Source organism: Fukomys damarensis, unplaced genomic scaffold, assembly GCF_012274545.1.
Source record: "Fukomys damarensis isolate Sample0158 unplaced genomic scaffold, DMR_v1.0_HiC HiC_scaffold_33, whole genome shotgun sequence".
Classification (NCBI taxonomy): Eukaryota; Metazoa; Chordata; class Mammalia; order Rodentia; family Bathyergidae; genus Fukomys; species Fukomys damarensis.
In genome coordinates, this window is record NW_022900945.1 from 50,952,222 (window position 1) to 50,966,243 (window position 14,022).

Here is a 14,022-nt window from a genome sequence, read left to right on the forward strand (position 1 = left end):
GTTTGTTGTAGGCTGAAATAGTCTGTCCCTTCTGGGCTTTCGTCTCTAAGACTACTAACCTGCATACTTAAAAATGTTTGTTTGGAAAGACAACTAAATAGATCTTTAGGTCCATGGATACAGCGAAAAAAGAAAAGTACACTGAATTTATTTTTTTAACATCATAAATATATACAATTTTATCTGTTAATTAAAAAGATAAAATACATTTAAAAATATTGCTTGGAAAATCCATGAGATCCCAGTTTTCTGTGTGGAGTGGGAAGACCACTGTTAAATATGTGCTGAGCAAATATTTAGAGGCTATGAAGCCACTGAAAAATGGAGCCACCAAGGAAGAACACTTATGCCCCTCTTTATTACCCTACAGGATGTAGACTGTGCTGGTGTCCAAAATAACGCTCACCACGTGAAGGAAAAGAGGTAAAAGCATGAGTCAGAGAACAAGGAAAGGCTGTGTCCTCAGTGAGCCCACTGAAGAAGCAGCAGGCACACAGTTGGTACCCACGATCATCTGAAAGACACCAGTTCTTCACAGGTGAAGTACTCTGAATTTAATATAAAATAGTATTCAAAGACACAGACTAAGGATGCAGACTAATGCCCTGTTTTTATTTCACAGGTAAGATTTTTGTTATTCTCAAAATATATGGATTCTATACTGTACAAAGAAGTAGAAATGAATTATGGATCCTGTACTGGGATTTGAAAGGCAGTAATAAACTCAATCTGCCAATCAACCATTCTGATGAGAGGAAAACTTGTAAAAACCAATACTGTGCAACACTGAATACTACTTTTTTACAACTCATACTGGCTTGGCCTTCCTTTACTTAGTAGTCATGCCACCAAAGCAAAGTTTGCCAACACTATGATTTCAAAACAGCACAAGTTTTTAATCTCATACCATATACACAATGAAGAAGCAGAAAAAGTACTAAAAGTACTACTGGGTTTTAAGCAGTAGTCTGAAGCTATTAATTTCTACTAATCAAAAGTAACACACCACAGTTCTAGCTTCTAAAAACAGTAGCCTTTCCAAAGGCTATTCTTGCCCACTTTTTTTTACACATTCAGATAAACTTTGATGCTTTGCCACACTTGGAAATGATAATCTGACATGATTTTAAAATTCCACATAAAGAATTCCTACAGCCAAAGGAAAAACTTACCTCTGCAAAATGTGTTGAAGTGCTACTGTCTATCCGGCTGGCACCACCACCTAAAAAACTAAAGAGAAAAAGGAATGGTAATTCTATTCCAAGAACAAGCTCCCTCTTCCCAGAGACTAAAAATAGAATGACATAATGAGAACAAAGCCCAACAAGGAAAAACAACTCATCCCAACCCAGCACCTACAAAGGAAATGATAAAGACTGGCATGTGGATTAATCTATGGAAAACATACACCACAAAATCAAGTGGATTTCAAATGAATTGAGTGAAAATTTGGAAAAGGGCCACCACAAAGAAGGAAAAAGGACCTTCAGCTAGTGATACAATTCATATTTGACCTAACAAAAAAGGAAAAAATGAACATTTATCCTCACAGAGGCTAAGAAAACAAAACAATATTTACTATAAAACCATTCCATGATCACATTTGAGAAAAGAAGTTATTTCTTAGGAATGATTAAATGTAGTAATATAAGGGGTCTGGTGCAGAGTTTAGCACATTAGAAAAGAGTTCAAAATAAATATTTCTTCTTCTGATAATTTATCCTATACAGTACTTTGATTATCCTGTCTACCTTTCTGGCCAATCTCAAATGCTACCTCCTCCATTAAATCACTTCTGAACTCACCAACAAATGAGACTCTTCTATCCGCCTCTGTATTCTTTGATTCCAAATTCTACCTTATATAAATATCTATATAAATATATAAATATATAAATAGCCTCATCCACTTCAACTCTTTTCCCTCCTTTCATGAGTATAAATTCAAAGAGCAAAGACTGTATTTTATTAATGCCTCAAATTAAATATTGAGTCTATATAATGTATTGGAAATTATAGAGCACTCACTACCTTTGAAAACCCTGCAATACAATATCCTGTATTGATAACTCAAAATAAAACCTGAATTACTGTCACATATATAAATGGTAAAATAACTACTTATTCCCAAAGATCCTAAGAGCAGGAAAAATATTAAATCCCTCTGTCCCTATGAAATTTGTGAAGAGAAGAAAGTGGTTAACCTTTGGGAGAAAAGAGGATGGAAAGAATCACAAGAACTGCTAAGTAACATTTTAAGAGAAACATATAAAGCAAACATACATAAAAACACTTAATGATATAAAATCCACAAACTATAAATAGCCTTCATCTGCAGGATTACAATACCAATCCAGGCACTGCTTAGAGATCATTGCAGAAACAAACACACCCTGGTTAAACCAAAAGCAAAATCTAATGCCATTCTTTATGGAATCGTTCTTAGGCCTTATTGATTGATTAGTAACCATGTAACATTTGTGTTTGTTTCAGAAATTAAAAATGCTTTTGTAAAAATCATTTCAATTGCACAGCAATACCAAAAGTACCTAAACATTTATGCTAAATAACTAAATGAACTACCAAACATCATAAAAAACAAAATTGCAAGGTTATATATCCGTTTTATTGCCCAAGCTTAACAGGCCTCCAAGCCTCTTCTTTCCTTTTTTTTTTTTTTTAAATACTGGAGATTGAACTCAAGATCTCTTGAGCTTGCCAGGCAGGCACAGTGCCACATCCCCAACCCTCTTCTTTCCTATCTTTACTATGTGGCTTCAGGAATTTAAATATTAGTATTCAAACCATCAACTCTTATTTTTTAGGGTTCTGATCTCCTTGTAACTCTTTCAACATTCCTTTATCTAAAAATTCCTTCACATTTTTCAGTGATAGCACTAGTTATAAAGGGATAAGAAAAAATAACCTCAATAACATTTTGAGAAACTACAACGCTTAAGAAAATTTACAAAGCACAAGGTCCTGAGTTCAATCCCCAGTAACAGGGGGGATAAAAAGAGGAAAATTTATAAAGTGTCTCTCCTCTACATGTATGCTTAGTAGCAGATGGGTCCCATTATCTCCAATTTACATGCAAGGACTTTCTCTTATTTTTCCCATCCGCTACTAACCACTGTAATTGCTAAATTCAAATTAGCAAAAACAAATTTTGTAGAAGGAAATATCATGCCACCTGTAAGATACTGATTTTAAGAGGAAAAATAATTGATGTCTTTTAAAACACAAAATCTTTATATTTGAGTAGCTGCTACCAATAGTCACAACACAGGACAATCTTTGACCTACATGGCACAAATAAAAGAATTAGGTCAAATAAGAACAAGATCCATAGAATTCATAGCTCTGTGTCTCACAAAGATTCATTTTGTGATTAACCATCACACTACTAACAACTGCATTTTATTTTGTTTTTGAGACATGGTCCTGTTATGTAGGCAGCTGGCCTCAAACTCAACATGTAGCCTAGACTGACCTCTTCCCTCAGCTTCCCAAGTGCTGGGATTATAGGAATGGGCCATCACACCTGGCTGTATTTGTATTTTGTTAAAAAAAGTACTATCTGCCTAAAGAAACCAGGATTAGTATTTTAAATACTTAGAAAAAAATAAGCCCATTAATTACTACAGTCAATATCTTTATTCAACACATGCAGTGAATAAGCACCTGAAATAAGTATTTATTATAATTATGATAGCACAAATAAAAAAGCTATACTGCACCAGTCAGCATGCCATCCACACATGCTAATTTTGCTGTCATGCTAATCTTACTGGTTTAGCATTTGTATTGTTATTTTTATACCAACATTTAAGTGTTTATACCAAACAATCCCATGCCATATATTGCTCCAGAAGCTCCATTCATTTACAAATATAATCACCAATCATTAATAAAGTAAAACTAACAGTACATACTGTTAGTATACACAGGTACTAACAGTACATACATACCATAAAATGTGTATTTTTTTTTTCCTGGTTGTAGAATACACCTTCAACTTTAGATTCTGCAACAGTAAAGGAATTATCTACTGTGACCATTAGAATCCCCCAGTCATTCTAAGATTAAGAATTTGTAATTACAAATTCTTTTTAACCAGTTGGTATTTATTGGATTATTTAACAAATATTTAACCAGATAGCCCTCAAAAAACAAATGTGCCATCGGGGTTAGCCAAAAAAAAAAAAATCAATGCTACATTATAATTGTTTTTATGGTTTTATATCTCTATTGATGCCAATGAGAACAAATTTCAAGTATTACAAATTCAAATATTAATATACAGTGGGCAAGATAGTAAAAGTTTAACAGCAATAACCTAACAAGAAGAAAGGTTTTAAGGTTTCCTAAGAATAACAACACAGTTTTGCTGGCTAGAACATATTTACTTTGTTAAATGTCTTATCAGAAGTCGCTCTGTAGCCCACCAAAGATGTACGGTAGCAATTTAACCTTCAGCAACAAAGTGATCACTGAAAACTAACCAATAATCCAAGAGAACCCCAAAATCCAAGGAAATAAATGAAGACTTACCAGACTTATTCTGATAGGGGTATAGAGGGCCCCGAGGAATGAAACAATCAGAAGACGTGGATCTCATCATACCCATTCTCATAACACTTTCCCAGCTCTCTTTTCTCGCCCTTCCTTCTCACCTCTTCTGCCCTCACTTTGTGTGTACACATGTGCATACACACACACGTGTTCCTTCTCATCAAATTCAGAAAACAAACTCCTTCAAGTTCATTTAGTTAATACTATTTCTTTAGTTTTATAAGAGAATGTCTGATTTATTCATTAGCTCGTACAATACCTGGAATCATCTGTTACTTCTTCAATAAAGCCCGATTCACATCTAGGACATATATATTCCTATAAAAGAAAGGAAGAAATAAATAAAAGCTTTTCATTAGGAAGACAAGTGTGTAGTTTCAGAATAACGCGCAGTATACAAGTTAATAATATGGGATGTTTTATGTACTTGTTGGTTTTCAGGATTTTTTTTTTATTACATTCTGGCAAATAAAGAATTCTGTAAGATATTTGCAAAATGGCTTTCAAAGTTAGCTAAGTGGTTCCCACTGAGAATGAAAGACGGAGTGTCAAAGATTTAATTGTTTTTTGTTTTCTTTTTAATTTGGGTTAGTTTATTTTTTGTTTTGGTTCAGTTTGGGTTTTTAGTGGCAGCATTAGAATGGTTAGTGTAATTTTTTAACTGCAATGAATTTGTCATTTAATTTTCTCCTCAAATATAATAAACTCCACTACATCAGGGCAATAAAAGATACCACTATTGATGGATACAGAAACTACTATTTTTTACTATGTGTACATAGGAGACAAACTGAATCACAGCATAAATCAATTTATTGACTATGAAATTACAATGGGACTTAAAACATTTCAATCTATTTCTGATTGCCAATGGTTCCAAATACAACATTATTAACTATTCCACAGAAACTATACATAATTCAAATAACCAAAACAATTCCACTAACTTAATTTCTATTTCCTTCAGTAATAAATCATTATCTTAAATAATATCAAGCTGTCAGGCATGATTACACCCGTAATCCCAATACTGGGAAGGCTGAGATAGGAGGATCACTGTGAAGTTCTAGGCCACCCTGAGCTATACAGTTATTTTAAGGCCAGTCTGAAAAACATACCAAGATTTTATCTCAGAAAACCAAAAATACATTAATAATAATAGTTACAACATCAAGCTTTGAGGCTAAGAAAGAATACACTTTACAGAGTGCCTTATTGGACTTTTAGAAAGCATATTTTAACTACATATTAAAATAGATCTGGGAAAGGCATTTTCAATTATTCCCTTGTTCCCTGTAGTACTTTCTGATATCTAAAGCTTTGTTTTATCTGATGATCATGCAGCTGTATTTGGTTCCTCAAGAAAAAGTAAACTCAAACATCCAAATGTTTTCTTAAAACAGATATAAAGAAAATAAGATCAATTCTTCATGTCAAAGAGATTTGTTGCCGGGTGTAGTGGCACACGCCTGTAATCCCAGCAATCAGGAGGCTGAGGCAGGAGGATCACTGTGAGTTCCAGAACAGCCTGGGCTAGTGAGTTCCAGGTCATCTCAACTACATAGTAAGACCCTGTTTCAAAAAACAAAACAAAACAAAACAAAAAAAAAAGAGAGAGAGATTTGTTAATCACTGAAAAGGGAAATTATGTGCTTTGGACTAGGATGATAAGAAACAGCAGACATGGAGATTGGAAGAGAGCAATATGTATACATGCTGCCAAAGCGAGCACAGAACATAGTAGTATGAATATGGATACCCAAGAAAGGTAGACAAAAGACCAGATTGTGGAAAACTTCAAATCATTGTGAACTTTAACCCTGTGCACAGGAAGCTCTCAACCTTTAATCTCCTCTATAGACATTAAGAGTAAGACACATCCATAACAGGCATACTATGAACTACTCTACTCTAGAAATAAACTGGAGACCATATTAATCCCTGAATTTCTCCCTCTACTCCTTCATTCTTCACTCTCCCAGGTAGTTTCCAACCTATCCCTTTCTCTCCCGTTAAGAAAATTATACAAATTCAAGTGAGACTGATTTTAGAAGGCTAACCTGACATCTATTCTAATGTCTAAAATGAAAATCAATCCAACACAGTGTGGTGATGCACACCTTAATCCCAGCACTGGAGAGGCCGAGGCAGGGGATCTTAAGTTCAAGGACAGCCTAAGTTATAGAAAGCTCACAAACAAAAACCTCACAAACACCTCCCCCACAAAAAAAAACCTCAATTTTTAAAAAAATCACAAAGTATAATTCATCAAAATTACAGTGCTGAGGTTCTTTCTTCACTTTTCTCACTATCCCCACCACTTTAAAACAGGCATAACTCATTCAGATGATGCTTCATTTTTTGTCACGAAGTTACAGAAACATGGGTGTGTCAAACCCATATTTACTCTTTAGAATATTTTTATTGATGAATTATTAAACAATGAGTGCTTAACAGCAAAAAAAAAATCATAAAAAAGTATTGCATTTTTAATATTTGTTTATAAAAAAGCATCAAAATTTACAATCAACTGTTATTTGGTGCAAAAAGTCTAAAAAAAGAACAACAGAAATAAATTCTTATCATCAGCAAATATTGACAGTTTAACTTCTTTCTTTCCTATCTTTATTGCTTTTATTTCTTTCTCTTGTCTAATTGCTGGGGCTAATGTTTCCAAAACTATAATGAACAGGAGTGATGATAGTGGACATCCTTGTCTTGTTCCTGATTTTAGGTGAAGGCTTTCAATTTTTGACCATTAATATGATGTTGGCTGTTGGTTTTTCATAGATAGCCTTTATCAAGTTGAGATAAAGACCATCTATTCCAATTTTCTTCAGGGTTTTTGTCATGAATGTCATTGTTTGCTGATGGTATGATACTTTACATAGAAGACCCAAAAAATTCCACCAAAAGACTTCTAGGCTTAAATGACAGATTCAGTAGAGTAACTAGATACAAAGTAAACACTCAAAAATCAACAGCCTTTCTGTACACAACAGACTCACTGAGAGTGAAATTAGGGAAATAATCCCCTTCACAATAGCATCCAAAAAAACCAAATATCTAGGAATCAATCTAACAAAGGAAGCAAAAGACCTCTCTACATTGAGAACTATGACACTCTGAAAAAAGAGATCGATGAGGATATAAGAAAACGGAAAGACATCCCTTGTTCCTAAGGCAGTCTTCACACATGACATCAGCACTTTCCATACACATATTGCTTACACTGACAGCACATGTGTTTTGCTTTCTTGGCCTTTTTGTAGGACATACTTCACATCTCACTGGTCTTGCGGTTTTATTGAGAGGTCATTATATTATGCAGTGTGTAGATAGGAACATAAAATATCAATACAATAAAGTATAAATTAATATGTACTGTGTGTTTAGAATAAACATCAACATTTTCACATCACCTGTGTACTTGCCTATAAAACCTAAGAAAACATCAGAAATAAATCCCTATGTGAACTACAATGAAAATACCAAAAGCACTCTACAAAAAAATCTTTTTTTCAATTGCCACACCTACACAAGGAAATAAGATATCAATAAAATAGCAAATATGTAATGAGTGCTTAGAATAGACATCAACATTTTCACATCAGCTGTATACTTGCTTACAAAACATAAAAAATAACATGAAAAATAAAAACCTATGTGAATTGCAATGTAAACACAAACAAAAGTCTACCACAGAAATAATCTTTGCTTCAGCTGTTATACCTAAGGCAATCTTTACACATGACAACTGCATGCTCCATGTGCGTGTCTCACTTACACTGACAGCATTGTGCTTGGCTTTCCTTTTCTATATGGCAGGTCATTCTTTTCACCTCTCTTCTCTTCCTGTTCTGCCAGGAGCATCCTACTTTGCTGTATAATGTGTATTTAGCAGGGAAATCAGGTATCAATAAAACATCAAATGTGTAATGAATACTTAGAATAGACATAAACATTTTCATATCAGCTGTTTACTTGCTTATAAAAGCTTAAAGATAACATCAGAACTGGGCCAGGGATTTAGCTCAGTGGTTCCGCCACCTGCCTGGCAAGTGCGAGGACTCAAGTTTGATCCCAGGTACCAAAAAAAAAAAAAAAAGATGACATCAGAATAACCTATGTGAACTACAATGAAAATACCAATAGAACTCTACAACGAAAATAATCTTTGCTTCAACTGTCACTCCCAGGGCAGTCTTCACACATGAAAACTATATGTTCCGTACAGAAGTATTGCTTAAACTGACAGCGTGTAGGTTTTGTTTTCCTGTCCTTTTTTATAGGGCACAGTTGACATCTTTTTGGTTTTCCTGTTGTCATAGCAGGTCTTTGGGATACTGTGTGTGCCTGTTCACCTGTCAGCTCACCAGTGTGCTCTATAATTCTTTTGCATAGTTCCCTGGGCAGAAGCATTCTGTTCTTCCTCTGCTGTAAATGATCTCTCATGAGTTCCAGGCCCAAACACCTAAGGAAATTTATCTGTGGTATTTTGCACTTGTTACTGTCTTTGTAAACTATCAAACTATTTATGCTACACATATTTAAAATGGAGTAAGGCCGGGGATTTAGCTCAGTGGTTCTGTGGCCTGCCTTGCAAGCACAAGGACTCGAGTTCGATCCCTGGTACCAAAAAAATAAAATAAAATAAAATGGAGTAAAACACAATTGTTGGCCAATGCTTTGTGTTTCAAGTGACATCATAGTTACTTATCATAGTGACTTATCAACCTCTACTCCACCTTTGTTGTTTAAAGTTTCCATCTCAGGCTTCCATTTTGTCAAGGTTTCCCTATCAATACTTCCATCATGGGGCAATGTTGACATCAGCAGTACCAATTTGGTGGTTTTTGTTTTGTTTTGTTTTTTTGCTATATACAAGGCCAATGTAAATCTTCCTGAAACACAAAGATGGTACTATACAATTCTCTGTTTTGAAATTGCAACATTTCATTTGGAATTTCTACTTTGTTCTTGCGTACAGTTCCTGCAGTGATCAACTTGTACTCTGTTAGTAAATGTAACATTGATTAGAAACTGGTAAATCAACTGCTGAATGTCACATTCCAGTTAGTTTGGGAGAAGGGAGCAGTAAGTCTGTTCACAACATCATTTGGTTTATAACTATACAAATAAGGACCTGGTGGCTGAGTTCCAGGACAAATTTCTAAACTGAAAGCATGACAAGTCTTCAGATACATATATGGGCATAAATTTTATGTCGTATTTTGATCCATCACTTTTCCATAAATCTTTTATATTCCTGCAATTACAAGAAATCCCTGTAAGTACAGCAGAGTTATGTATGCTTTGTTAAGCTAGTGAGGTATCATAATAAAAACATTTTTCAATATGGCCATTGGTGCATAACATTTTACTTTTATTTTAGCCTTTATGTATTTCACAACATCTTGTAGCATTTCCTCTGTTCGAACTTCCAACTCTGAATGGCAGTGCTGGCACTCTATCCAACAGGTTTCACCCTTGCCAAGATCCTCACTATATTTTCAGACCTAGTTCTAACATTGGATCAAGTCCATTTGGTTACATGCAACATTTCAACTAGTCAAATAATGCGCTTACCTTACTGTTTTCTTCCTTTTCTTTCTGCATTCCTTGTGTATCAGTATATTCTTGTTCCATTTCACTGTCACAAGAACTTTGACTCACGTGGCCAACATCAAAGCCATCATTATCATCATCATACACTCACACCACTCCTCTATTATGATCAAATCTTTTTTTTTGGTACTGGGGATTGAACTCAGGTCCTTGCGTTTGCAAGGCAGACGGCAGAACCACTGAGCTAAATACCCAGCTCCCCTCCTCTATTATGAAAACATATTTTACCATAATTGATCATCTTCTTCATCCATGCAAGAGTAATATGATCATTCACTTTTGACCTCCTTTAAAACTTGCAGATCTGATTTTTCATGTGCCACTATACTGAACTGAGCTACTTCTACCAGAAACATCAAAAGAAAACTTTTTAAAAACAAATTCTAAAGTGGTGTGGGTATATTATCTCTTCTGAGATGCTCAAATAAATATATGCAAAACCTGTTAGGCAGAGTGTCATGTGGGTGAAAATCCTGGTTTGATACTTTTGTACACATGCATACACTTTGTCATTCAGCATACCACGTGGATAAACACAAAGATTGCTTCCTATATCCTTCAGAGAAAGGTACTAGGAGATACAGCCAGTTACTATTACATTAAAGTTAAAATTTACAGTAGAAAAGGGATGTGTGTTGTGAAGCCAAGTGTTATGCTCATAGAAGTTTAGCAGATTAAAATTTTGTGGCATCAGTTCATTAAGCAATTCTATTACCACCATTTTTCCAAAGCACATGCATATTTTGTGTCTCTCTGGCACACTTTGGTAACTCTTACGGTATTTCAAACTTTTTCATCATTACAGTGATTTTTTTTTTTAGGCAGAGTCTCACTATGTAGCCCAGGTTAGCTTTAAATTTACGGCAATCCTCCTGCCTCAATCTCCAGAGTTCTGGGATTATAGATGAGTGCTGGGATTACAGGCATGTACCACCAAACCCAGCTGTTATGGTGATCTTTGATGTTATTATTGCACTTGTTTTGCAGTGCTGCAAGCTACATGCACATTAAACTTCAATGGGTATTTTGATTATTCCATTGAACAAACATTTCCCTATTCCTCTCTCCCTCTCCTCAGGCTTCCCTACTCCCTAAAATATAATATTGAAATTATTCCAGTTAATAAGCCTACAATAGCCTCTACAAGTGGTCAAGTGATTAGAAGAGATGCATGTCTGTCTGGTTTTTTTTGTTGTTGTTGCTGTTGTTTATGTCACTCACTTTAAATAAAAAAGTGGAAATACTTAAGCTTGATAAAGAAGGCATGTGGAAAGCTAAGACAGGCCAAAAACTGTGTAAAGTTGTGAATATAAAGGAAAAGTTCCTAAAGGAAATTAGAAGCACTATCCAATAAACACATGAATGGTAAGAAAGTGAACAGTCTCTATCACTGATAAGGAGAAAATTAGCAGGCTACATATTAGGACAAACTCACCACAATGTTCAATTAAGCGAAAGCCTAACCCAGAAGGCTGAGAGAAATGAGGAAGTTTGAAGACAGCAGAGGCTGATTCACAAAGTTTAAGGAAAGAAGCTGTCTCTGTAACAGAAAAGTACAGAGTGATGCTGACAGAGAAGCTACAGCAAGTCATCTGAAACACCAAGCTAAAATAACCAATGAAAGTTGTTACCTTAAACAAGAGATTCTCAAGGGAGACAACAATCCTGAGCTGTATAGTGGTAGGTGTCATCTAGAATTTCTATAGCTAGAGAGAAGTCAATGCTTCACAGCTTACAGTGACTCATTAGGGGCTAATGAGCTGGTACTTCAATTGAATCCAATGCTCATTTACCATTCTGAAAATCTAGGGTCCCACCAGGCACAGTGGTGCACATCTGTAATCCCAGCAGTAGGTAGACTGAGGCAGGAGGATTGCTGTGAGTTCAAGGCCAGCCTGAACTACATAGCAAGACCCTGTCTTAAAAAATGTGTGTGTGTGTGTGTGTGTGTGTGTGTGTGTGACAAGACCCTGTCTTAAAAAATGTGTGTGTGTGTGTGTGTGTGTGTGTGTGTGTGTGAATCCCAGCAGTAGGTAGAGATTGCTGTGAGTTCAAGGCCAGCCTGAATTACATAGCAAAACCCTGTTTAAAAAAAAATGTGTGTGTGTGTGTGTGTGTGCGCGCGTGCGTGCGCGTGCGTGCGCGCACACGCACGCGGCAAATTTACTCTGCCTATATTCTACAAAGGAAAAACAAAGCCCAATGACAGCACATCTGTTAATAACATGGTTTACTGAGTATTTTTAAGTATTTTTAAGCCCACTATTTCTCAGAAGAAAAGATCCTTTCAAAATATTATTGTTTGTTGCCAATGTATCCTGGTCTCTCAAGAGTTCTAATACACATGTACAAGATTAATACTGTTCTCATGCCTGGCTAACACAACGTTCACCCTGCAGCCTAGTGATCAGACTTGATGTTTGAGTCTTGTTATTTAAGAAATACGTTTTCCAAGGCTATAGCCACCATTGACAGTGATTCCTCTGATGGATCTAGATAAAGTAAACTGAAAACCTTCTAGAAAGGATTCATAATTCCAGGTGCTATTAAAAACGTTTGTGACTCCTAGAGGAAGATCAAAGTATCAATATTAAACGCAGCACAGTAATTAGTATCATTTCAGCACTATGGGAAGCTGACGCAGGAGGATTATAAATTCAAACCTGGCCTGGACAACTTAATGAGACCCTGTCTCAAAATTTTTAAAATTTATAAAGCACTAGGGATGTATTTCAGTCCAAAGGCTCTGAATTCAATCCCCAGTGCCACAAACAAATATTAATAAGAGTGTGGTAGAAGTTGATTCCAACACTAATGGATGACTTTGAGAGGCATAAGCCTTCAGTGGAGGAAGTAATTGCAGATATGGTTGAAAGAGGAAGAGAACCAGAAGTGGCACCTGTTTCTGTCATGAACAGGCTCTAAAGCTTGTCGAATGCTTGTCCTACATCAGCAGAAATGATTACATGGTTTTCATCCTTTGTTCTATTAATGTGGTATTCTATTTTGATGTATTTAAAATTCCTGATGCTTAAAACTATTTATGGCAGTTATAACCTTATTAAATGTTTTTAAATTAAAGCAGCTTGAGAAACATAGGTGGGTCAAGATACTGCTAACCAGGCCAGGCATGGTGGCATATACGGCAATCTGGGAGGCAGAGGCAAGAGGATCACAAGTTCAAATTCAGCCTAGGCAACTTACCAAGATTTTATCTCAAAAATAAAAGCTTAATGTTTTTTTAAACAGAAGGAAAATAACCTTAGGTCTCTCTTTATTCTCAGAAGATAAAGTACAAAATACAATTAACCAGACAACTGCATACTGACCTACAAATGAGGATGGACTTTGAAAGCTTCAAATGTGACGTTTTCAAATTCTTACACATATTAAAGCCATGCTTACAACAGTTTGATATAACATAGTGCTAAAAACTCTATACTATATATATCCAGAGTCTGCATTTTAAAACAAATATAATGCAAGCATCATAAAATTTATGCTTTAAAAGTGTATGTCCATTTTTTTTTTCTTGGTACCGGGGGTAGAACTTGGGCCCTTGCACTTGTGAAGCAGGTAGCGGAACCACTGAGCCAAATCCCCAGCCCTATGTCCATTTGGTTTTGATTCCTACTGGGTTATGTCTGAAATGCTGATCTATTCAGACACTTCAAGCAGCTTTTGGTGGCTTAGAAAAGCAGTCAAGATGTGAAAAATATAAATGCTCAAGTCAGTTTTTATAGAAAAATCTATTTATAGATTCTCTTTCCCAGCGTTTCCTTGTGATTTTTTTTTTTTTTTTTTTTAAGATAGGGTCTTG

At 35.4% G+C, this 14,022-nt stretch overlaps 1 protein-coding gene across 1 annotated transcript in view; it reads right to left on the reverse strand.

Moving 5' to 3' along the window:
• Rnf115 (ring finger protein 115) overlaps positions 1–14,022 on the reverse strand; it is an 86,884-nt gene that overhangs the window by 50,457 nt on the left and 22,405 nt on the right. The window contains exons 2-3 of the mRNA XM_010629494.1: positions 4,834–4,892; positions 1,173–1,230 (exon numbers count right to left, since the gene is read on the reverse strand). Of these exons, the coding sequence (XP_010627796.1) occupies positions 1,173–1,230; positions 4,834–4,892 (117 nt within the window). The remainder of the gene's footprint in view (positions 1–1,172; positions 1,231–4,833; positions 4,893–14,022) is intronic.